Source organism: Brassica napus, chromosome A7, assembly GCF_020379485.1.
Source record: "Brassica napus cultivar Da-Ae chromosome A7, Da-Ae, whole genome shotgun sequence".
Lineage (NCBI taxonomy): Eukaryota > Viridiplantae > Streptophyta > Magnoliopsida > Brassicales > Brassicaceae > Brassica > Brassica napus.
In genome coordinates, this window is record NC_063440.1 from 14,098,570 (window position 1) to 14,125,615 (window position 27,046).

Below are 27,046 nucleotides of genomic sequence, written 5' to 3' on the forward strand. Positions count from 1 at the left end.
AGTCTTCAAGATGGTCGGCTTCGATTAGGCTGACAAATGGAAGCAATGAGCTGTCTGAGTATTAAATGGAGTAATGTGCTCGCGTATCTTGCAGTGATCAAATACGATTTCTACCCTAATTAAAATATTACTACTACACTGAAGGTAATTAAGTTCATTGTAAAACTCGCAAGGCCCAATTAAGAGAAATTTCGTTGAACTGTAAGAAGTTTAAAACAGATCAATATATGAGGAGGCAGGGAATGGCTTTTGTGGCGATTAAAAGGTTTTTGGTGATTTTCGTTTGTCTGACGGTCTAATGAGCGATTTGCATTGAAACTAGCTCACCTGAAAAAATCTCGACAAAGGTAGACCATAGAAGGAGGCTTATTAGAAGGAGACTTATATGTGGAGAATGCTAGATTTTGTTTGAGTTATGCTAAAATTATTAACATTTCGTCTTCGGAGAATGTTGTGTAAAGCCATTCAAAAAACTCGAAACAAATTGGGAATGGTATTCTTAATGTAGCATTAAATACTTCCATGCTCATCAATTTGTAGATTCATAGAAGATCATTTTGTTGTTTACTAATCATTGCTCTTATATGTACATTAATGAACAATAAAATTCCATATCATATAATTCCACTGAATAAAAAAAAACAGAAAACAGTAGGTACACAAGAGTTTGCATTAATAAAACGAGGACATAAATAAATATTTATTTAATTTATCCAAAACTGCATATGTATTTTGGCTTATATTACACTTTGTAATCATATAATAGGAAAAGCGGCAATGGGTTGCTAAGAATGTTTATGGCGCTTAATCTTAGTTTTTGAAAAGAGCTCTCAGGTTACAACTTACACGTGGCTAAAAACAGCATCCCCCAAAAATGTATATAGATTTAACGCTTTCATTAACAGAGGGAACTATATATTTTGTATAGATTTTATGAAATGAATATACAAAGCCTAGTGGATCTTCCAGCTGCGTTGTTTTTTTTTCGTACTTCATACACAAGGAACCAACAAAAGAAAATTCAAACTCCCGGATATAATCTCTTTATATCGATGTCAGATCGGTTTTTGGAGTTCCTCGTCTCTTTGCCAAAGTACATAAGCTTAATCCGTTGGATGTCTTCAGCAACTTCTATCATTGTAGGCCTCATGTTTCTGTGAAAGGACAAGCAGCGAAATGCCAGTTCGGCCAAGTTCTGAACAGAGGAAAACATTTTTGGATCGTTCACTGTTTGTAAGGAGGGATCAATGATATCTACCACACGCCCTCTTCCGATCCTGTCAATGGCAAGAGCGGCTAGGTTCACTTCAGTGAAGGGACGAGTAAAGTCTATGACTTTAAACCCTGAGATGATCTCAATGAGAACAACTCCAAAGCTGTAGACATCGCTCTTGTCCGAGAGCTGAAAATCTTGGTGGTACTGCGGGTCTAAGTATCCAGGAGTACCTTGTGGAGCCGTGGAGATGTGAGACACGTCGAAGTCGGTGGACATGCCGAGCCTAGAAAGTCCAAAATCAGAGACCTTGGAGTTAAACTCGTAGTCGAGGAGTATGTTGCTGGATTTGATGTCTCGGTGGTAGATAGGAGGGTTTACTGAAGAGTGGAGATGTGCGATCGCGTTTGCGGTTTGAGAAGCGATGGAGAGACGTAGCGGCCAAGAAAGCGGTGCGTGGCCTCTCTCGTGTTGTAAATGCTGAGAAAGCGTTCCGTTCGGCATGAACTCGTAGACTAGAATCGGTTCGCCTTGGGCGACGCAACAGCCTAAGAGACGAACGAGGTTAGGGTGGCTAACGGAGGAAAGAAGCTTGATCTCGTTCACGACTTGGTCGATGCTTGGTGTGTCTTTCCGTCTGAGACGTTTAATAGCGACCCATGAGCTGTTTGGGAATTCTCCAGCGTAGACTGTTCCGTAGGCTCCGGTTCCAAGCTTGTTTTTGTCGGAAAAATTGTCGGTGGCTTTCTCGAGCTCTTTGTAGGTGTAGAAGGGAACGCTGGAGTTCCCGGCCAGCTCACAGAACAAGCGATTCGCGAGGGATGATCTTGATGAAGATGTAGAACGCTTGTGGCGGTAGATAAAAGCAAATATCAATATGGCAATTAGTGAAGCTCCAACTAAAATAGCTGTGGTATAACAAAGTCAAAACATAAACATTCAAGTTATTAATCAACGCCACTATAGTCTAAGAGCTATATATATAGAAGTTTACTAACCAATTCCAAGAACAATGAGTTTGTGTAGTAGTCCTTTGCGTTTACCAACTGAAAATTAAATCAGCGGACACTAGTTAGCAACAGAATAATACACATACTACAATATAAATTCTATAAATTAATTAAGAAACTTGATTTCAAACTTTATTCTAAAATATCTATATTTTTGAAACGGATGGAGTACTATGTATATAAGCATTAGAAAATTATATTATTTGTTTTCTTTTAAATAAAAAACTTATCTATAATTTTATTTGCATTTTGGATTTTAACATTTTGGTGTTTTTATGCAGTTATATATCAAAAACATTTACTTTCTACGATATATAATTTTGATACATAAAAGTTTATTAAATAATCTAATAACAATATGAAATCCAAACCTACAAAATTTAACTAGTATAAAATATCACAAAATTAAATTTTATTCTTTTAAAATTGAAAATAATATATTGTTAAAATAAATCTAAAATAATAGGTTTTTTTGTTAAATTTATATTTTTGTAAATTCATCATAATACCAACATTATTAATGTGGCAAAGCTAAAGTCAGTTTGAAGTTATGTGTCGCTATCTGATTAGCTTTCCTTATGTCGGTCAAAAAATTTGGTAACGAAGTAAAATAAATGGCACGGACCTGGTCGGCAACCACCGTGCACGTTGAAGGCGTTGCCGTAAAATCCATCGTCGCAGGTGCAACGATGACCAAAACCACCACCGCCGATATTGACTGTCGTACAACTTGCGTTCGCGGAGCAAGTGGTGCTACTACAGCCTTCCTTAAGCCACCAATCGAGCCTGAGTTGACCCAACAAGTTAACCGAACCTCGCGATTTAGACTGAGGCGTGATCGAAGAGAACCAATACTTACAACCGCTCCGGTTAACAACGTTGACGACACTCATCACATCGGCCTTTATCTCCGTAGCTGCGTCGAGACATCTCACCTGAGAAATACAACTGCTGAGATTTAACCGGTCTTGGACGAAACTTCGACCGATCGAACAATCAGACGACGACTCGTTGCACCCCTGGACGAGGATTGTGTTCTGTGATAACGACGGAGCGAAATTGTGGCGGAAGAGCTGCTCGATTTTGCGGATGTCGCGCTTGCACAGCGGCGGGATCTTCACGTATATGTTTGCGTTCGTCACTTCCGCTACAGCGAATTCTCCGATCGCAGCTTCGTCGGTTTTCTTTGAGCAATTGAACCGGATAGGATAACCGTCGGTGAAACCGAACGGATAAGGGAGAGAACCGGGTTGGCAGTTAACCGAGCATATGGTTTGAGCAGCGACGGTTAGAGTGAAGAAGAGGAAGATGAGATACGGAGTGTGGTCCATTGATGACAATAATGGATCGAATGATTGTCAATGGGAGAGGCTGTACGTTAAGCTGCTCCATGGGAATGATTTGTTTGACCGTTTCGTTCCCGGCTACTAGATTGAGTTGACATTTACGGTTCCGCTGACTCGTTAAACAGTGGATAAGGGGCATTCTTGTCATCATAGCCGTTAAATCAAAACGAAACCGTGATCAGTTTCTACTTTATCATTGTTTCTGACGGTCTTACGTTTTCTAAAAGTCAACAAACATACGTAGTCGCGGGAAAAGACCATATACCAAGACCAATTCGAATCCAACTTTTTCTGTTGTTAAATAAGCAAATACGTGCGTTCGAGGCTAACAGTAACAAGCAATACAACTATTTGAACTAAACCCATCAGATAATTAAGCCAGGTAAATTGAAGATAGCATGAGTTACATTACATCCTTGCAACGAATGTAACTTGGCCTGGGCATCACGATAAGAAGAGCATGAATCATCTGGAGAACCCTGTGGCGCCATATTTTGTTACATCAAATCGTGAGGAGCTAACATGGAGCCAACAACGAAGTTCCATTGGTATTAGTGTCACGTAACGTAACCTCTGACCCAGAAAGTCTGAAACGGTGCTAAAATTCATCGCTGACGTTTTCTAGACATTTGACGGTCCACATTAACAAATAAAAATGGTGGAAATATTTTTGGTATATTAATAAACAAAACACACTCGAGGGAAAATTTAAACAGACCAACAAAGACTATTAAGATTTCATTCAACGAGTATTACATTAGTGACAAGGGTAACGCGTCCATAAACACAACAGAAAAATTCAGTCTACAGAGCACAAGTCTCTGTTTTTATTCTTAATATTAAACAAAACAAAATTCATTCGTCCTTCCGGTGTGATGATTATGTCTGATTTCTACCTCTCTCTTTCTCCTTTGCTTCGCTACCCTGAGTTTTGTCGTAATCTTCAAAAGCAAGGAAAACACACACATAATCGTAAACACTCACAGTCGATTTAGAGGTGTACTATATATTATTATAAAGTTGTTAGATTACCAGGGTGATTCTCATGAACCTCATCTTTGTGCTTTTGAAAAGATTGGTTACCTCCATAGGTTCCTCCAAAACCTTCTTCATCAGACCTTGTAGCGTATCCTTCTCCAAACGAATGCGACATCACGTCACTGCTCCAATTAATCAAACAAGGAAAACAAAAAGAAACATTATAATATATTCCAAACGGACTACACACTATTTAAATGTATATATAGTGAACGAGACAAACCCGTATTTCTCCTTCGAATTTTCAGGTTTTTTATCCATCTTTCGTTGATCAGAAGTGGTCGTAAAACTAAATACTGCAACTTTGCGGCTAACTCTAGACGGTGATGAAAAGAAAGAGACGGTGCCTGAAGGCAGTGGTCGTATCGTCTTAAACGCGTTGATCATTTCTCAGCTTTGTAAGGTTTCTCGAAGCTTTGAATTTATAGAGGAACTAGTTTTTATCCTTACGAGGAGACGATAAAGTTATAAAACGATTTAATATTAGGTGATTCCTATGCCGACGACAAATGTATGTATGAAGTGGTGGATTTCAAATAAATAAAATGGTTAGTAAAAGTGTAGTTGAACTTAATCTCTATCAGGATTATGCTTTAATTAAGCGTCTCTGACTCCTACGACGGTGTCTTGGCTTGAGTTCAACCACGTGGAAATTCGATGGCAGGTGGTGGACAAAGAAAGGGCTTCCTTATGTACATGTCGGAGAGACGACACGTATTGAACGGTCCAGATTTCTATGACAAATCCTCTTTTACCAATTTGGGCTAGCAACAAAAGTTTCTATAACAAATCCTCTCTACTTATTTGGGCCAGCAAGTAAATTGGGCCGTGACACGTCCGCAAAGACATACATGTGGGGGCACTTGATCGTTAAAGAAGACGGAGTGGAGGACGTGGATATGATGTCATCATTTGCACACTCGGGAAAAAGAAAAAATCAGTACAGTGAGTGAGACTGACACTGAATTGACTCAAGAATGAGAGCAGTGGATGGAAAACTTCGACATTATCTTTAACAATCATAAAAAGAAAATAAAAAAAATATACATGTTAAATCATCACAGAAACAGATAGGTGAAGTTGAGTTTGATTTAGAGCCGGCAAAAAAAACTTTAACTGTATATCTTTGCAGGTGTTCACATTTAGCTTAATAAATTCTTTGACCGTTTAGACCAAAAAAAAGTTCGTTGACAAAAAAAAAAAGCTTAATACTCCCTCTGTTTTTTAATATAAGTCGTTTTACAGCTATGCACGTAGATTAAGAAAACCATTAATTTCTTATATTTTCTAAACAAAAACATCATTAATTATTTACCTAACCACAATTCAACCAATAGAAAAATAGAAGATATATTACCATTGGTTATACAACATTAATTATTAATAAATTTTACGTAGAAAACCGAAAACGACATATAATTTGGAACAAAATTTTTTCTCTAAAACGACTTATATTAAAAAACGGAGGGAGTAGTTAATAGACTTCTTCTGACTATTGATATTAGGATCTCAAAACTGAATAACAATCTTTGTTCTATCACTTTTAAGCAAAATAACAAGACACAGATAAATTACTACTGTATCTCTTTTCTACCTTAGGAAGTATTTAATTACATCACAAACAAACGAACAGAAAAAGCAAACAAATTTTACATTATCTAACGAGGAAACAAGTGGTTGAGTACACAACAATACTAAGAACAGCTTTTAACCTACTTTATATAACCAACAATGTTAAAAGAAAAACAAATAAAAACACATTAAGTTTAAGGGAAAATTCAAAACCTACCCCGAAATAATTCAACACTGAAACAAAACCAAAACACTATCATCAAACGGAGGCGTATATTAACATTTGAATACTTGTTTCAGTCTTAACCAAAAAAACAACACTACAAATACCGGGTTGGTTCGGTTCGGTTCATCATCGCCAGGAAGAAACAGTGAGGAGAGGCAAATCATTCCAGGCCAAGGAGACGAACCCTGGCTTAGATTCAACAATCGAATACAAACTGCTGTAATTGTAGTTCCACAACAAAATCTCCGCTTGGCTCACAGCGTAATTGCTCAGCTTAACCGACTCAAAACCGGCATTCTCCATTAACACCCGCCACTGCTCTTTCCCTTCCATCCGTAATCTCTGATTTCCGGTTATCTCCGGTCCGACCAAACCCGAGATCGTCCGACCGAACATCACCCGTTCCACTCTCAGTCTCTCCTCCGAATCTCGCCCCAAACTCGGTTCGAGGGACTCGAAAACCGCAGAGTAGAAATGAAGCGCGTTTTTCACCCGGTTAGCGAAACCGACCCGGTTAAGGCTAACATCGTACTCCCCCAGAGTGACGACCATCGGGTTCAACGACCTCGCGAGCCGCAGCGCCGTGTCGAAAACAACCGGAGTCTCGTCGAGCAATTTATAGAGCTGAAGCATGAAATTAACGGCGAGCGCCTCATCCGGATCGACCCGGAAACTCGACCCGTTTAGTAACTGGACCGGAGTGAGAACCGGGATGAAATCGAAATTCAGATCCAAAACCTTCGCGAAATCACGGAGGCGGTTCCCGGTGGCGATCAGCGAGGGTTCGGGAGATTGACCTAGACACGACGGAGCTGGTATACCGGAGATCCGGACTTGAGCGGGTTTACCCGAAGAACGCGTCGCGAGCGCTTGGAGAAGAGCTGGCCATTGGATCCCTTGAACGATTCCGAAATCGACGATGTGGATCTTGCTGGAATGCTCCGTCGCTTCTAGAATCGCTTGGTTCGCCGTCAAATGCGCGAATTTGAAATAGGGACACGCGTCGTTTAGGGTTTTGTAGGAAAGGATTAGATTCTCCACAATCGCCGCCGCCTGGGAGGAATCGTTTGAAACGGAATCGGGAGATAGTCTGTTGCAGAGAGCTTCGGTGAAGTAATACCCCACTCGCTCCGTCGGATCACCATGCTCCGATACTGACTTTTTGATTCGAACAAGCGCCGCCTTAGCAGGGTCTACAGAGTCGGAAGAGTCTAGGATCAGTGAACAGTCGTGGATAGCTCTCAGCAAGGGGGATTCTAGGTCAAAGTCATGCGAGCCGGAGCCGCCGTCTTCTGAGTCGTTTGTCTCTGGATCTTTGATTTTCTGACGAGGCGGGGATAAAGATGGAAGCGGAGGAGCAGATAATGGTGACGACGGAGGCCACAAGGTGGACGGGAGTGAAGTGGAAGTTGCTACGACTTGGTTGAGATCCGACGGTTGAGAACTCGGGTAAGCCGCGAAGGGATCTGGACCGTAGATTACGAAATCGTTGTTATTTTGCCAGGTGTCACAATCAGGACCTTCAGCCGCCGCCACCGAGTCTCCACCGGTAATTAAAGTCTCCATCCACTCGTCGGACTCAAACTCGCCGCCAGTTCCACCGTCGAAATCAGAAAGCCGAAACCCACCACCGCCGCCACCGGCGGCGGTGGGATGGTGATGCTCTAAGCTGTGAAACGGAAACCCTGAATCTCCGGGATCTCCGCCGCCGTTAACTTGAAACGGGTCAGGAAAGCCCGAACCGGAGAGACCAAACCCGAGTGACTGGGTGTTCGCAGTGGGCCAGGGATTGAGGGAGAGAGGGTTAATACCAAAGATCTGATGATCTTGAGGCTGCTGCTCTTGTTGCTGCTTTTGTTTGATGACTTGCTGAGCTATCGCCATTAGATTGCCACTGTCGGTGCACATGTAAGCCATTCTACGGCCGGATCTAACCGGAGTTTTAAAGGCTGTCTAATAAGACTACCACCTGCAGATTCGTGTCACTCACTGTGAAAGAGGAAGAAGAAGCTGACGGAGAGAGAGAGGGAGAAAGTGAAACGGCGAGATTTTAAGCTGAATAGAGTTTTGGATTTTAGTAGTATTAGAGAGAGCGGTAAGAAAGGTCAGCCCTAGAAAGTGGATCTACGTTGATTAAAATCTGACCGTCCGATTTAATTATGGGACCCATTTTCTATTGATTTTAAACTATATATTATTTCATTTATTTTATTTTACTATATAAATACACGATATTTGTAACGGTAATAAACAAAACACACCAGACGACTCATGCATACATATGTACATCTTTCCTTCTTCTGTCTGTCACTGTAAGATTATTTCCACATCAGTTTTGTAGTAAAGAGATACACAAAACATATCAGACAGCGATTACAGTATGTTGTTTATGTTTTAAACACAACATATAATTCAAGAAAGTTAAAACAACTAAATAATTGAACAACAAATGATATAACATGTTCATATTAATGTCTTCACTGGGATTAAAAAGTTCAAAAGATTGAAAGTAAAAAAGAGACCATGGGGTTCTATTTTTCTGTGTGTGTGTGAACCCGTCTCATCCCGCTCTTTACGGGGGACCCAAGACGCATGGTCCACCACTGTCTACAGTGACGTCATCGTACTGTAGATCTTTGACTGTTTTAGATCTCGGCCGTTGATTTTTCAATGTAGTAGGCGTATCTGATCAGAACTGCTTTTTTTTTTGGTAGGAATATGGGAGTTAACTCCCAAGATTTATTCAAAAAAACATAAAACCAGTCTACAATAGAGCTAGTCGTGGTCTAGAAGATCCAGCGACATCCTCTTGCATAACAGCAGCAACCTCCAACGGTGCCTCATCTGATCAGAACTGCTTGTGACTGTCTGTGAATCACCCCTATCTGCATGTTGATGTCATCGGTAACAAAAAAAATGAAAAATAAAAGGTGTCCTTTGTTATCAACCATGAAAATAGAAGGTATAAAAAACCCCATACATGTTGTTCATAAAAAAACCATACATATATATAGACTGCCTTGTTTGTTTCATGGCTTCATAAAAAGAGATCAATAAAATTACTATCTGAGTAGTTATATGTCTGCAAGTAAATAAAAAGAGATTTAATAACATTAAACGAGACCCAACGAAAAAATAAATCAAAGGTATTTATCTATACTATACTAAAAGGGCAATATGAAGCCTTCTTAGCTATGCCACCTCAGCTGAAATAATCAACCAATCAAAAGTTTATGTTTTGCCACATCATTTTTCATTCTCTCGAACTTCTCCGCTTCGTCTTCCTCCAAAGCGTGGAGCAAACAGCCGCTCCAACACTTCTGATTCTCCTTTGCCTCCATATCTAAGTTTCATAAATTTCATGTGTTTATCATCCCAAACGATATGAATCTGTTCCCTTCCCATCAGCTCCACAATTATATATCTCCCTTTTTTGATTCTCCTCTCCACGCTAACCAAATTTTCAGATTCAATTAGACGTATTGAGTCCATGGCAAGAGAGATGGTGATCATTAAACTGTATCTCCACAGTCACTCACTGTTGCATTTTCTGTTGGATCTGATTTTGATGTCTACCATATAATTAAGCAGGTAGGCATGATGTTCTTTCCCACACGACCATGTCATAGATTTATGTTTATGTTTTGAATAGATTATAAAGTTTCTATTTGTTTGTCTAAATCTTATATCTCCCAGCCTCTTGAACCATATTAATTTAGAGGGAATTTGATTTGTCTGTGTTCTTTTAACTAATTAACTTGGTATGTATTCATTTTTCATGTTTTTGAATAGACCATGAACTCAAAAGTTGAGATAGGCGATTAAGAAGTTCTCGGATGGTTGGGAGATGTGGGCTAGCTTTGAAAGTGGAGATGAAGCAGCAGAATAACTGAAACCATTAGAAGTGGAAATCTCTCATCTGAGGTCTTGCGACAGAGATGCAAAACTTTACTCCCGGGACCATCAAGGAAAAAGGTTCTACATGTATTCTTTAAAGAGTGTTTCACTCACCATTATTATACGGAAACCAAGTGCCTTATGTTCTTGATGATTACATGTCTCTGCAAAGGGCATTGTGAAGGCATGAGCAAGGTAAAAACAGGCGACAGTAAGTTACAAGAGGCGACATGGGATTTCCATTACGTCTGGTTTGTTCAATCCCTCCTCTATGTGATCTAACTTATGTATGTGTCGCTGTAATGTGTATAGAAGGGAACATAATGTTCCTATTAGATGAGAACATGTTGGTGTAAATTTGATTCCACCTGTTGACTTCACCATCCCGTTCGTCATGGTGCACAAGCTTCATCGCAGCACAGCAGCAGCTATCAACTGGTAATGGTATTATCTTAAACCTTACCGCCTTGGACCCTCATGATTCAAAACTATAACATTTTGGTAAAGAATCAAAGGTAAGTTAGAAATTCTGGATTTGGTTATGAAGCTGTTTTTCTAGCCTTTTTTTCATTTTTCACGACAAGGAAACAGCTCCTTGGTAACTAATTCTCCTTTTGTGTACTCAAGTATCACTACAAGAAATCAGTGATATAGCTACAGAATTGTATGTAGCTAGGAGGGACAATCCTTAGCGAGAAAATAAAAAACTACGGATGGCGACGGATGGAAGCGGTGGCCTCAGCGTCCACGCTAAATGTGAGCCGTTGCCAATTCATAGCTAGCTTGCAACGGATTCACGAGAACAATGGTCATAGTTAATAGCGACGGCATGGCCACCACATTGTCCGTTGCTCATTGGCAACGTTTTTAACGAAAGACTTTCCGTATCTAATAGCCACAGTATTTAACTACAATCTATCCTTAGCAAAGTTATAGCAAATATATAGCTACGGGTCTGATTATCAAATCTCGGATTCCAATATAGCAACAGACAAAGCTTTGGTTATTTGTCCAAAAAAAAAAAAAAAAAAAAGCTTTGGTTAATGTCATAACAAAATAATTTATAAAGCTTTGATTATAATGTTAACAATACAAATAAGACCAGAAATAGTTGTACAAGATTATAGTACTACAAAAAAAAAAAAAAAAGATTATAGTACTACAAGAAGAATATGAAATTCCTAAACATAACAATATGTTGATGTCAAACTTCCTATACACAAACAAAAAGTTGAAACTAAGAAGTGAAATCTAAAGACAACAAGAAAATTGAAGATGTTTATGCAGGAATGCCGAGAAGAATCAGATGTAGCTGCCACTGGAAACCAGAGAGGAGCATGGACTGCGGAGGAGCGGAGAAGAGACTGAAATGCAGAGGAGCAGAGAGGAGACTGGACTATGGAGGAGGAGAGAGGAGACTGGATTGCTCACCACCGAGGAGAAAACGGGAGATGAGACTGGACTACCATACCGCCTTGCATCACTGGAGAGGAGAGGAGACCATGCCTTAGACCACTGGAGAAAAAAGATGAGATGAAGAGATTAACAAATCTGGAGAAAGAGGGGAGAGAGAGATGAAAGATAAGAGAACGACAGATCTGGAGAGATAGGAGAAGACAAAAAACAATAGAATAAAATATTGAATATTAAAAACAAACCATTTTGTTCGTTAGATCAACCTTCATCAGCGGCTAAGATTAGACGTTGGCTATCCTCGCCCTCTTCTTGCATTGGTCAATAACAATCCAACTTTCTTATTTATTTTTAAAAAATTATTTGCATTGGGTACTTAAATCTATCATTTCTTATTTGCGCTGAAAAATATGGTTTTGGGTTTTGGGAATAAGGTTTGGGGTTTAAGAGATAGAGTGTAGGGTTTAAGATTAAAGTTTATGGTTAAGGGTTCAACTATAAATTTTGAATTTATGATCTAGGATAAAAAAAAAGGATGGATTTAATTCTTTATAAGTCGTATAAGTGTTGAACTTTATAATTGGGGTTTGAGATTTGGGGAATAATGCTTTTAGTTAAGTTTAAGCTTTGAGATTAAGATTTGAAATTAGATTTATAAACCTGTAACATTTTATAAAGAGTAAACTTTAGTTTTTAGTTATATTATAGTACTTAGATATTATCATTTGCAGGGCACATCACGACACATCCATTTTGCGCAATGTGGGTTTAATGGATCTACTAGCATTGAATATTAGACTATTGCTAGCATTGAGTTGATCTAGACTTCAAATTAAAGAGACAACTCGAAGGAGAACAACACTCTATTCTTCCTCTATTGTTTTTTTTATGTATTTCTTTTTTTTTTGTAATCAAACTTCCATGAACTCAGGAACATGAAAGATGTTTGGGACTCGGTATAGAGTTTGATGTCAAGGTGTTCCAAAGACGAGTCTGACTACGGATGATACACAACAAAGTAAGCGTACAAGTGGATTTCTTTTTATGATCAGAATTTTTAAAAGAAAACATCAAAAATAAACATAAGAATTTTATCTGATTAATTTTCTATGTTACAGGTTCAAGATAAATAACAGTGACCTTAAGAATTAAGAAGACAAGCCTACTGTTAGAGTTGCTAGCCTTGGCCACGCGTTCCATGTCTGGCTCAATGGAGAATACCTTGGTAAGATTGAGAAGCTACAACATTTAGATGTTATGTTTAGAGAACTGCAATAATCAATGAATTTGTTCAGGAAACAGACATGGTAGCCATGATAAGAAGAGCCGATGGTCATTGTCATGAGCCTGCTTCTGTTGTTTTCTCTGTGCTAAGCCTAGCGATGCATTTCCATGGGTGGCTCTCCATCTTCATTACACTATACTATAAGTTGCCTCCCAAAAACGATAAGACAGCCAGACGGGTTACTATCAATACGTCGGTTTGTACGGTTTCCTGTGCATGAACTCTTGGTTCTGGAGTGCAGTTTTCCACACTCGGTAATCATATACACATTTCTTTTATCATCCACAGTCTTCTGGTGATCCGTCTCTATGGTTCTCAGGGATGTTGACATCACAAAGACGTTGGACTACTCATCTGCAATAGCCATTCTCGGATTCTCACTCATCGTATCCATCTTAAGAACCTTTGATGTGCGGGTGGAGGCTGCAAGAGTCATGGTATCCCCTCCAGTACTAGCTTTTGTCACCTCACACATAATGTACATTAACTTATACAAACTTGACTATGATATACAGAAAATTTTTGTCTCCTTTCTGAAACCAATTCTATTTTTTGTTCTCCGTATTCTTTGTGAGTTCAATGTTTACAGGTTGGAACATGATTGTGTGTGTGGCCATGGGAGTTGCTCAGCTTTTCCTATGGGCAAGATGGGCCGCTGTTTCTAGACATCCTTCTAATTGGAAACTGTGGGTGGTTGTGGCTTAGCTATGGTTTTAGAGATATATGACTTCCCTCTCCGTATGAAAGCTCACTCTATTTGGCACCTCGCCACAATACCTCTAACCGTTCTCTGGTGGAGCTCTATTAGAAACAATGTTGAGTTCAGAACTTCCAGTCTTCTCAAGAAATCTAAGACTGAGGCGAAGAAAGTTTACTTACAGATGCAGAGGTTTCTTGAGCTTTTTTCAATGTTTTTTATTAAGAGATTTGTCTTGGCCTTGCTTTTGGTTAATTGAGATTTTGATATTAGTTTTTCATTCATACACATTTTTTTATTAATATTTTTGGAGTCTTAAGACTTTTGTTAATCTTGTGATCCATATATGATTGTGTTAACAAAGTCTTATTTTACTTAAGTTGTGTGAAATTATAGGGTTTAATTTCATCAAACCAAATTGAATAAGTTTAATAAGCTTTAATGATCATTGAAACCAAATCTAAAGTATTTCAATAGTTTCATGACACTATCTATATAAATTATTGCGGCTTAAACTCACTTAAAACAATTGCAGCAAGGAACCACAAGTTTGATCAGTTTATATATATGCACACATGTCTGGTACAATAATGTTCCATATTGAAAATTTTATATTTTCAGGCTTAAATTAAACAAAGCAGCAAAAATAACAACAGAAAAAGTGAAATTTCACCTACAACATCTTAAACATCTTATTAACATTACTAGCCCCAAAGACTGATTCTCATGGCAAGAGGGAGAAAATAACTTTTTAGTCGTCCATTTGTTGGAGTTTTTCCTACTACACCACAAAATATATCTACTTCTATTCATGTTTATCAATTGAAAATTTCTACTACCAATATTGCATGAACTCTACGTATTTACAAAATATGGCATATGTCATGAATACTTTCTTCAAATATAAAAATCTATAGGTTGGTTTAAAAACATAAGAACCTAATGTTGTGTTGTAAAATAAAATCAGTTGAAAACTGGTCAAACAAAAAAACTTTAAAAATAGAATAAAATTAAATACTATGTTTCTATCTTACTAAATTTTCATTTTGACATTTTTCACACAAATCAAAATATAATTGAATTCATGTTTATCCCTAATAATTACACCTGTTTAACTAATATTCATTGAGATATTAAGGTATTTTTAAGATATCAATCATTTTTTTTACAATAAATACTAAGTTAAATAGGTATAACCTTTAAAATTATATTGAAATTATAAAATGACACAATTTGTTAATAAGAAGAAAATTTTCAAAAAATGTCATTTATAAAACCAAATTTACATACACATATAAATTGAACATAAGCATAAAATTAGGTTCAAACATAATTCTCAAAAACTTAACTAAATCTTTAAAATTATCAAGGAATTCAAAATAAAAATAAGAGTCAAGTTCTATACATGAATTAGAACTACACCTTTTATATGTAGCTCAAAATATAATAATTCGTGTTGTTTTTGTATTCTAAACTCTGTTTTGGTATTTTAGTAAACTAATTTAAAAATTTATTACAAAAATGCAAGAACGAGACTATATCACAAAAATATATATGAAAATATGGATTATTTTATATTTACACAAGAAATTAGTTATGAATTTTTAAAAGTAATTATCCGCGCGTAGCGCGGAAAAACGATCTAGTTTTCTTAAAAGAAAGCTAATTGAAGTAGATGGTTCATGCTCTCGTTATTGTATTGTCCATTGTTCATTTAAAATCCTGTACATCGTTACGCGCCTGGAAGGAGTGCGAGTATAAATGGTCTATATACAAGCTTTGAGGGTGACTGATGGGCCCATGGATCATCAGCAGCCCAGGTAGTTCTAAAATATGACACGGAAAGGGATCGGTAGTGGGGCCTGTTAACTGTTGTTGGACCAGAGAGGAGGGGAAACACTCGAGGAAGCTTTTGAAATTACCCAAAATAAGCTAGAAAGACCAAACAAAGATTACAATAAAATTAGGAAAGCACAAGTGCTTAAATATTTGTACTCTTTTTGTTTTTTTTTGTTTGTCAGAAAAATATATGTACTCTTTTAACAGTTAACTAGATTTTGATCCGCGCTTAGAAAGTGCGGATTTATTTTTGAAATTAAATAAATTCTTCTTTTATAAGAGATAATGTATAGGTTTAAGTACATTTACCAGAGTGCACTGAACCGTACCAAACTGGAAAAAAAACTCAAAATTAAACTGAATTTCATAAATAATCGAAGATAGAAAAAATAGAAACCAAAGTAAGGACCAAATGAGTACTTAAAATTTTAAAATACAAATTATATACCTATTAAACATAACTAAACCATTAAAAATTTATACTATTAATAAAATTATATGTGGTAATGATCACATTTGAATAATCTATCATATATTTATATGGATTTATTGTTAGAGCAGTTATATAATAGATTATAAGAAAATAATAAATGAATTCATTTAAATTTTGTAAAGTATTTATATAATTAGAAAAATATAAGTTAAGACCAAATAAATAGTTAAGTCTAATGAAATGGTCCAACAACCTTGTTTAAGTAGATTTTTAGGAGTGATTCCTTTTTAATAGTATAGATGTAAGAAAAATATCATCAGACTGCTTTTCAGTTTTCACGTGAAGATAAATAAAAGATATAAACTCATACAATACGAAGTCTTACGTAGTTTTTATTGGTTAAAAATTCAAATTATAGTATAAACTTATGGTTTTAATATATGTACTTTTTTTTTATAATTCAGAAATAGATCTCAGGTCCAAACAGATCCAAATTAATTTTATGGGGGCAAATATCTCACGGGTAGACTAGTGCACCATGCTTACAAATTAAAAGATTGTATATTAGTTCTTTCCAGTAAAGTTCAAACTCACAACTTGGGTGCAAAAAGAATCCGTATTTACCATTGAGCTACGATGTTCCACACTTATGGTTTTAATATCATATATGTTAAGGAAATTAAATAGTTTGCAACCGTATACTTTAATTCATTGTTAACTTATTTGATTTTTTTTTGAATGAAAACATTTGAGTTTCTTACTTGCAAGTTATTTGAGTTTGTGTTGATTGATACTTCGTCTGTTTTCGAAAGTAAGATTTTCTAAAGTGTTTACGCTTATTAAGAATTCAATAAATGTTTATAATTTAATTTTTTTTTTTATTTTATTATACACTTTTCAATAACTTTTCGCTAATAAAATTTAATCAATTCAAATATTTTCATTTAATGTTTTTTAAAAGTATAAAAAATACCTTAAACATATATAAATTTATTTTTATGGAACAAGTAAAAAATCTAAAACATATCTTATGTTCCGGAACGGATAGAATACCTTTTTTATTTTTTTGTTTTAAGATATGAAGATTTAAACTGAGTTCTTGTATTCTGAGTGTGATATTTTTGTTGGGAAAAGTGCTATAATACAGGAAAAAGAAGAAGGGAAAAAAGTTATTGGAAGAAAGTAAGTGGAGAAAGCAAGTTAGCCTCTCAGCTCTTTTGGGCTGCACCGTTGTCTCCACGTCAAAAATTAAAGACCACTCACTTTGGTGACCCCACTTCTTACCACTCACTCGCTAATGTTTTGTAATTTGATATCTTTACAAATACACATCTCTCTTTCAGATTTTTTTACCTAAAATAACCAGTATCTTGTTCTGGCTCGAAGGGTTTTATGTTTCTTAATAACTGTATCTACAAATCGTAAAAATTTATCGGTTCCTAGATGTTTAATATAAGACTGTTGTGGTAGTCGTACTTTTAGATAAAACAAATAAATATAAGTTGCCAACTCATATAAACTTTTTAATTAATCTGGGATTACATTTTTCTGTTGCCATCCGAAAGCCGTCAAAACAAATTTCAGATTTTTTTATAAGGATAAGAAAAAGAAAGGTGTATGAGTGAAAAAAATTCAACACTACTTTATTGGAAAGGTTAGGGATGAGAGGATTAGGCGGTTTAATCACTGAAATTTCTCTGTCATACGTTGCGTTCTAGGCAATGCAAAGTCTGTTATTGAGTAATTAATTGATGTGTATATGTGAAATGAATAGGTTAATAGATAAAGGTGGTTAGTGAAGTGGACTGGTTGATTTAATATGTGCGAAGCTTACTGATTTTTGTCACATCATTGGTTAGTTCTAACATCTAATTTACGAATTCTGACTCTGCAAATGCAAACAAACAAACAAATATACGGCTACATATAATACTTTGTTATCATATAAGCAAGTGTATAAAACACATATAGTGATTTAGTTATGGTTGATTAGAGTATATAATTTACATAATCTGTAGAATATATGAAGATGTAACTGGTGATTGATCCAATATTTAAAAAAATCCATAGAGATGGGGTCACGTTTTTAGTGTCAAAATCGTATATATGAATATATGATAATTCATTATTCACCCACCGTATTTGCAAATTGTATATGTGGAAGAGCACCTCTTTAGCATTTGCCATAAGTGGAGAAAGAAGCATTATAACAAGACCATTGCCACGATGATGAGACTAATAGCATCTCTAACTCCACTTTAAAATGAAGTTTGGAGTTACACATATTTTAGCTATACTCTATTTTACACTTTATAATGGAATAAAAAAAGTTTATTTCATAAATCAAATAATGATTTATTTTTTTATTATAATTTTATTCTAAAATGAAGTAATGTTAAGGTAAATTCAGTTCCGATATGGAGTTACTGTATTTCTGAACATAGTAATATATAACACAAAAATTGAAAATTTACACTAGAAATGTTCTAATGTAAATGTATTTTGATCTACCATGTGGTTTAAAACAACAACTAGAATTTAATTCACGTGCCCGTGCGGATGTTAATTTTATATTTTTATAAATTAATATTTTATTTTCATAATTAGTATTATATATTTTATATATGTCATCATATAATTAATTATATAAGTATTTAAAATTTTTTATGTTCTTATACATCATAATCAAATCCGAATCAAATCAAATAATATGTTACTTTTGGTTATATGGTTATTTTTAGTTTGAATTTAAAATACCTGAACCGAAAAATATTCGAACATGTTTCAGATACAATAGTTTTGAATATTTTTAGGTTTATATATATATTAAACCCGAATCCATCCGGACTTGGGAGGACCCGACTCGAAACTCATCCAAAAAAATTTAATACCCGAATGAAGCCTAATTTCAAAACCCAAAAAAACTGATACCCGAAAGAAACAATTCATACCTTAATAGATATCTGAATGTTTATACCTAACTGATTATGTAAAAAAAACTCTTTGTTAACTATTTTGAATTCTTGTCACAAATGGATCAATTTCATTAAAACATGTCGAATTATTATGATTAAAATATAAATAAATGCTGTTGAAATATTGCAGTAAAGATAATTAATGAATTAGTTAAAAAGAGTGAGAAAACATATGTAAAAGATATGATAAAACATTTCAAAACAATTAAATTATGTTTTGTAATTTTGTAACAAAAGATATCAAATTATTAGAAAAGATAATAAATTAAGCGATAAAATTAGTTAAAATGAAATAAAAATCTGTAAGAAAATATTTTAAAATAGGCAAATATTGTTTTATACTTAGGGTTAGGAAAGTTAAATAATATATGTAATGAAGGATAAGAGGCTAAATAATATATGATTAGGATTAGAATTATAGGCGCAGTTTGTTTTGGGTTCACCCCCTAACCAATAGTATTTTGATATTTTAATATTTTTTTAAAAAAGAAACAAAATAATAAGTATTTACCAAGTTATATTGTGTTTTTAAAATAAAAGGTAAAAATAAATAAAAAATTGTAGTAGTTGATTTTTTTTGTTTTATTTCAAAAGATTAAACCCTAAATATTAAATCATAAACCATTGGGTAAACCCTAAACCTTTGGGTTAAAAACCCTAAATCCTTGGATAAATCTTAAATCTTAAATCAGAAACACAAAACACTAAATCTTAAAAACACTAAACCCTCAATCCTAAATTCTAAACCCTTAGATAAATCCTAAACTCTATGATTTACCTAAAGGTTTAAGGTTTAGTATTTAGGGTTTAGTGTTTTGATGATGGCATTAGAAATATTTTTTTAATTTTCTTTATAATTACTATTATTTTTTATTTATTTTTACCCTTTTATTTTAAAAGTATAGTATAACTTCGTAAATACTTATTATTATTTTTTATTTTTTAAAGATAGAATATGAAATAACAAAATACTACTTATTGTGAACCTACATCCTGTGACTGAAGAAAAACTCTGTGGATCTTGTTGTCTTCTAATTTAAAAGCGAGTGGAGTAATCTATACTATACTAAAAGGAACTAATAAAGCCTTCTAAAGCTGTCCACGTCACTTATTAAATTTAGCCAATCAGAACATTTCAATTAAAATTTTGGGCTTTTGTTTCTAATGTACCTATATTAAGTGAAAAATGTCCAACGACAGTGGGTCAAGAGAGTGTTATTAGCCCAGTTCGAATAAAAAGCAATTAGCCCAATTCAAAAAGAGCTTCCAACCCTACTATGGATCCACGCCGTCTCTTCTCCTCCCCACTTCGTCTTCTCGGCTTGAAACCTTCTCGGCTGAGTTCTCATCGATTCACTTTCACACATTCAATTTTCGACTCCCGATGCTGTCGGGTATCTCGCCGGAGATCAAGTTCGACGACAAGTTTAAAGCTTTGAGGCTGGAGAGGAGAGTAATCGAAGTGGGTATTGGTCCTTTGATGAGATTATCCGATAAGTCGATGAATGTGAGATTCGAGTGGAAGGATTTTGGGATGTTCCCGGAGAGATTGGCGTGGGAGATGGTGAGGGAGACGATGTCGTGCATGTTCCCGAGGATGACGAATAGCCCCGAGGTGGAGACAGGGACGGAGGAGACAGTGATGTCGGTGAGGTTGACGAGGCGAGCGAGGGAGAGTCCCGAGAGGCGGGGGAAGGAGGAGACGGCGGAGAAGGAGTGGAGCGAGTCCGGGAGGTGAGGGGGAGCGGAGAGGGAAGGGCAGTTGTGGAAAGAGAGGGAGGTGAGGGAGGGGGAAAGGGCTTTGAGGGCTGTGGAGGAGATGGAGAGATCGGAGGAGCAGTTTGTGAAGGAGAGGGAGGTGACGAGGCGGAATGGGGAGCCGGTGTCGCAGGTTACGACGGTGGTGGGGGGTTTTTTGGAGGAGGAGGGGTGGTGGTGGTCGCAGGGGTTCTTGAGGGTGGGGATGTTGAGGGATTCGAAGGCTTTGAGCTGCTTTGGGTCGAGTGGGGAGGTGGAGGATGTGCGAGGGGGAGTGGGGGAGGTGCGTGGGACGGGGGAGATGGTTGGAGATGGGGTTGGGGAGAGGGAAAGGAGCGGCGTAGATAGTGGCTGAGAAGAGGAGTAACGGTAACAGAAGTAAAGGCTAAGTCTTGGTGTAGAAGACATGTAATGGAATAATACCAGTCTTTGTGAAAATGGGGTTTTACATAGTCTTTGTGAAAATGGAATAATACCAGTCAATGGTGCGAAAGAACTTGCTCATGAGATCATGCAGAGAAGGTAAGAAGACAATCTAGACTGATAATATAGATTTTCACGTAAAAGCAGCAGAATCTATCAATTAACCACAAGAATAATCTCATTTCCAAATATTTTAAAAAACTAAAATAAAAGAATTAACAGAAGTATTGAATAGCATAAATTAAGGCCTTATAGAACAAGTCAAACCCAAGAGAGTAAATGTTATTTTCTTCCAATAACGTAAAAAAAAATATTCTCATATCTTAACCATTAACATCCTTCTTCAACCTTCCTCAGAGAGAATTAAATTTCCAAGGTTTCGTCATAAGAAAAAGTGAAAAGACACTATTTCTAAAAACACTACAGAAAAACCTAGCTTTCTGTTTCATATCACCAAAATCAATAGTGAAATCACCATAGGAACTATCTACCAAGCTCTAACCAAAGCACTACTCCAAAAGACTACGCAAGTATAAGAAATTCTTTTACAAGCCAAAAGAATACAAATCTTAATATGGCTCTCTATCTGACAATTGGTTTTCTTCTAAGGTCCAGATATGAAAGGAATGGAGAACCCACCTCCTACACCCCCTTTGAAAACTGCAGGTACGTAGTATTATATAGAAAAATATAATAATCTCCACCCACATGATCTTTCTTTTATATTGAGCCTGACATATGTACAGAGTAATGTCTTTTGTAATGGAATTGAAAATAATTCATATATTTTTAATAACCAAACTTAATGTCACCCTCACAAAAAATTATAATACAAATGGCTTTCACCCAATTTTTTGTCTCCTCAGATATTATAAAATTTTAACTCATTCGAATTACTAAAATATGGATCAAATGGCTGAAGAGTATAGCTGGTGAATTCTTCTTATAACAAATTGCTGACAGAATTCGTAAGTAAATAATAATAATTGCATCTTCCAATTTCGAATGATAAGTCGTATTGTTCTAAAAAAATTCAAAAGCCTTGCAAAACTTAAGATCAAAAGTCTTGAAGGAACGTAAATTGGAAATTCCTGAAAACACAACAACCATATAATCGATGAAAATATTTTTTAAATACATAACTCATATATCGTTTTGATAACCTAATAAAATAGAAAATAAAATATATTGTAGTATAATTACATACAAACTACAAAATTAAGAATTTCACTATAGATGGGGTGAAGCTGCTCTCGACAAATCTGATAAAACTAAAGAAGGTTAGTAATCAATTTTTGAAAAATCATAGATTATTTTTTTCATTGAATTATTTGTATGCTATACCAAGAATCATATTTTAGTATTTGTTTTAACTACATATAATTGAATTAACTAAATATAAATTAACTAAACTTAAAATAAAAATAGATTTGTTTTCTGAAATTATTTTAAGAATATATATGTATATATCTAAAATCTTAGACTTAGATAGATTTTTCTATCTATCTATTTTGGTTACTTATAATAAATAAATTTGTATAAATAATTGTATAGTTATCAAAAATTAAAACTAATTTTTTAAAATTGTTGATATATAAAATACTAAAGATTTAACGATTAAGTATTTATTTAAGTATAGAATTTTTTTTTTTTAAGTTTTGTTATGAATTTGTATAATTATATTAAAACAAAACAATATTTCGAAATTGATTATCATATTCGAATATATTTATTTTAGTGATGATGTATGAATTATTATCATAATTTGAAAATTTACTAAAAAAACAATATCAACATGAATTGTAATATATGAGTTATTACCTTAACCAAAATTATAAATTAACATTAAATATAATTATATATGTCATATTTAGCTATACAATGTGTCATCAATATTAATAGCCATGTCAATATTACATAATGCCAATATTATGCTACTTAAACCCCAAATCCCCTAACTCCCGTTAAGTAGCCAAATTCATAAATATACTTATTCGACAAAACAAAAAACTTTAAAATATTTACTAATCCGACCATGCACAAGCATCCATTCCCTATTCCATCGCGATAGGATAACAATGCAACCAACTCCTCAAAAAAAAATCAAGCTCTTTTGCAAAAAAAAAAAAAAATTTTAACACCTAAAATTTTTTGTTTCCAAACTTCTACAGGGAACACACATAAAAAGAAAAAGAGGACGTCCACTCGGATCACGCAACAAACCAAAAGGTGTGTCATGACTCCTAAGATATAGTATTTCTTTATTCAAAATCATACCATTTTAAATTATGAATGTATTTCGTAGTCCACCAGATATGCAATCTACCAGCGTTCAAACCAAAGTTTTATGATTGTAAGTTTAAGTGAATTATAATAATATATTCTTTTTTTTGTAACTGATAAAATAATATATTCTTCACGGTATCTTTTCATAACTAATTGAGTTATCAAACTTGATCGCATAGGTGGCTTTGATAAGTGTGACCTTTATGGTGTACAATTCTTTTCAACCTAAAAACATTATTGTTCCTCAATATCTTTCATTCTGCTTGACTCCAACAAAATATTTTCTCATCTGTTTTTCTTCCTTTAAACTAATTTATTATCATCTATTTCCTGACATTTTAATCCATCCAACTATGTCAAAAACTTATAGAAAATGTCAACTTCCAAACAAAACATAATTGAACTTAGCAAATAAATTCTTAATAATATTAAAAACGTTACTTAATAATTTCTTCAACCCCCATTTTCCGCGCGTAGCGCGGACAAAGACTCTAGTATATGTAAAGGAGGATATTTGTGAGTTTAAGTCTTAACTATATGTAGGTAGGTAAGATTTTAGGATAAGTAGTTATTAATATTGATAATGTAATCTAATTTACTATAGGAGATACTTAGTAATTTGTGTATAAAAGTATAACGGTTCCAATTCTGTTATTATATATATTGATATGATCTTTCTATACTAAATCTAACAATACTAAAAGCCAAATATAAACCCCATTTAGCCTATCCACGTAGGACTATTAATTCTAACCAATCATATAGCTTCATCTCTCCACATCACCACCGAATGTTGGATCATCGAATTGGACATTGTTTATGGGCCCAATCATATATTGTTTTCGGCCTGTCTATAAGAAGCTTCGGTTGCGTCTTTAAGCCTTTCTTTCTAATCCTTCGAAACGTTAAGAGGTTATTAATTCGTCGCTTTAACAAACCTCTTAATACCATCAACCCGCGTCGAACATGATCTGAGATTGATGCTCTCCAAGTTGGTCTCTCTGCACCTATAAAAGGTAAGCTCTCTTTCCTTGAACATCATCCTCTCAATCCGTGATAACGCCTAAGTTAATTTTATTCTGTGAATGGCTAACTAATCAATCCTTCTTCTTTAGTGGCTTCTCGCTGCAACACAAGAAACTGCAATGAACGGAGAGTCCTCATCGGTTCGAATCAGCCCTAAGCACGAAGGAGTCGTGGAGATCTCTGATTATGTACCTCTCATTCCTTCTCTCGAGATCTCGGTCATCATGGTCACTCTCTTCTTCTTCTTCTTCTTATGATTTGAATCGGCTTTGAAATTAAACTTTGATATTGGATTATGGATTATGGATTATGGAGTTTTAGTTCGTCTTCGAAATGAAAGTGTATCCTTGATGTCCTGAATATTGCTTGATTGTCTGTAAGGCTTATTGTTTTGTCTATTTAACATAGAAAGTTTAGGTCTTGGATTGTTTGTGTTTAACCACAAGCGCAACATTGTTTTGTGGCTCTGTTTGAGAGAAATTTAGTGTTTGAATCCATATGTGTTTTTGATGCCAAAAATATATTTTTCTGCTCTTTATCTGTGTTTAGATACGTGGCTATGTGAGGAGATGGTGTTGAGATGAGGATGATAGCTCTTACTTCACCTTGAAATAATTGATCGACCGTTCAAGACGACCGACTACTCGGTTACTCGGTTGACAGGGAGGCGTTTACTCACTGAAAAATCTCTTCTGAAGTGTTTTCCTTTCCAAGAGTCTGCTCAATTGATTGATGTTTCTTTTTTCACCTTCTCTGCAAAACTTTTTTGGTAGCCAAGAGTCACTTTTTATAAACTTCAGGCTTCTGAACTCTCATTCTAAAAATGGATTTTTGTGTGGTTCTCTCATTCTATGATCTTTTGTTCGTCTGATATGTTCGATTTCAAAAGCAAGTTATTATCTAATTAAAGCATTGTCTTTATAGGAACAGAAGCGATGATGACAAGAGAAGAAAGCTGAGTCCTCTGGAAAGAAACAACACAATAAGTAATTTAGAAGAACAAAGGGAGCTGAAGTTGCAAGACATGTGGACTGTCCGTTGCATTAGTTTTTTTATTTTATTTCCAAGTTCAACGAAGTCAGAGCACTTCAAGTCTTTCATAGATTATGTTTTGTTGCTCTATATTTTCTAAATTTCCACCGCTCAGACATTTGCAAGTTAATAAATTTGCACTTCCACCCAGACTGGCCTTATCCAGTTTACCTTACCGGCTTACACTCCCAACGACTTATAGTTTTTAATTTAATTTCAAATCACTACAAAGTCATATGACTTCAAATCGTCAGCACATCTATTTCTTTAGCTCTATTTGTTAAGAAATAAGCACCACACTTCACTTCAAATCGTCTGCACATCGAAAGCATTATTATCTAAATGAATAATTTATTCCTGCAACACCACACTTCCGATACCATCATTAACATCTCAAACAAGTTACATATGGTTCATTAAATCTACATAATAACAACATTCCACGAGATATATTGAAAACAAAACATTAGGAGTGCAAGAATGACACATAACATTAAGCAAAAAAAAAAGAATGACACATAACATCATGCGTGAACGACAACAAATCACTTTAAAGCTGTGGAGGGATAGTTTATATGTTGCTTCGGTGAAAATGTTAAACTCATCCTCTCTAATGTTATTTTATTCACTCTCATATATGGTTACAAAATTAAAACACATATTCTTCCTTACTTCTCATGCAAGTAAATCAAAACTAAAACTCATCCGGAATAGCAGCCGACTCTTAATAAGCATTATCACAACCACTAATAATTACAAAATATGTTACTATTCACAAAGGTGAGTAAGAAATTTCTGAATGTAAAATATATACCATCCATTTAATTAGAGTAATCACAATGGCACTACTTAATAATTAATATCCATAAATATTTTTCTTTTATAATTTAATAATTAATAATTAGAGTGAGCACAATGGCATTAGACTTCAGAGTGATCACAAGTTTAACTTCAATCGATTACTTAATAATTAATATCCATAAATATGTTTTACTTTTCTTTTATAATATATGTTTTTATTGCATGTATAAAAACATAACCATCGGTTTGGCTTACTCTTCTTTACTAATAAAGATTTATTTTATCAGTTGATTTTCATCATTCAGATATTAACATCATAATTCTTATTTACACATTTTTTAGGATAATAATTTAATTTAGAAAACATTGTATTATTGTAAAACGTTACGTCACATTTACTATCAAATTATATATAAAGTTAAACAAATTTTAATATATAATATCTATAGGTATATAGGGATAACGCTTAGCATGATCAACTTATTGCACAAGTATATGACAAACTATTGTTCATATTTTTTCTTCGATTTTAAGGCATCCATGTTGTCTAATTTGCTCCAAGCTACAGACTCATCAAGGAGAGTAATGGCATTCTCTTTGATATTGACCATTTCAGCAGCTTCTTTAAAGCTTGCTGTTTCCATCGTATCCCTATATTATGTAATAAAGAGGCTGATGCAGTGGCAAAATCAACTCTCTTATCTCTAAACTTGATATTTCTTTGTGGTGGGTAAACTTGCTTTTATTTTAATGAATCGTAGCTCGGTCAAAACATG

At 34.9% G+C, this 27,046-nt stretch overlaps 4 protein-coding genes and 1 long non-coding RNA gene across 5 annotated transcripts; 1 reads left to right on the plus strand and 4 right to left on the minus strand.

The window, feature by feature from the left end:
- Positions 1-898: 898 nt before the first annotated feature.
- On the minus strand, positions 899-3,636 carry LOC106358343 (wall-associated receptor kinase-like 21). Its single transcript, XM_048736833.1, has 3 exons — positions 2,849-3,636; positions 2,212-2,259; positions 899-2,121 (listed from the first exon to the last, which is right to left on the minus strand). Exons 1-3 carry the CDS (start codon positions 3,552-3,554, stop codon positions 1,022-1,024), a joined length of 1,854 nt encoding a protein of 617 aa, XP_048592790.1. The 5' UTR covers positions 3,555-3,636; the 3' UTR covers positions 899-1,021.
- Positions 3,637-4,294: 658 nt separating this feature from the next.
- LOC106356495 lies at positions 4,295-5,148 on the minus strand. Its single transcript, XM_013796243.3, has 3 exons — positions 4,831-5,148; positions 4,602-4,729; positions 4,295-4,510 (listed from the first exon to the last, which is right to left on the minus strand). Exons 1-3 carry the CDS (start codon positions 4,992-4,994, stop codon positions 4,449-4,451), a joined length of 354 nt encoding a protein of 117 aa, XP_013651697.1. The 5' UTR covers positions 4,995-5,148; the 3' UTR covers positions 4,295-4,448.
- A 1,095-nt stretch (positions 5,149-6,243) lies between these two features.
- On the minus strand, positions 6,244-8,628 carry LOC106358342 (scarecrow-like protein 4). The gene has a single exon (XM_048736834.1). The coding sequence runs from the start codon at positions 8,320-8,322 to the stop codon at positions 6,532-6,534; it is 1,791 nt and encodes a 596-aa protein (XP_048592791.1). The 5' UTR covers positions 8,323-8,628; the 3' UTR covers positions 6,244-6,531.
- Positions 8,629-19,954: 11,326 nt separating this feature from the next.
- On the minus strand, positions 19,955-22,619 carry LOC125576539 (receptor-like protein 51). The gene has a single exon (XM_048736835.1). It carries the CDS (start codon positions 21,108-21,110, stop codon positions 20,304-20,306), a length of 807 nt encoding a protein of 268 aa, XP_048592792.1. The 5' UTR covers positions 21,111-22,619; the 3' UTR covers positions 19,955-20,303.
- Positions 22,620-22,836: 217 nt separating this feature from the next.
- Positions 22,837-25,619, plus strand: LOC111199470. Its single transcript, XR_002653393.2, has 3 exons — positions 22,837-24,427; positions 24,527-24,664; positions 24,987-25,619. It is a non-coding gene; the product is annotated as an uncharacterized LOC111199470 (long non-coding RNA).
- The last annotated feature ends 1,427 nt before the right edge of the window (positions 25,620-27,046 follow it).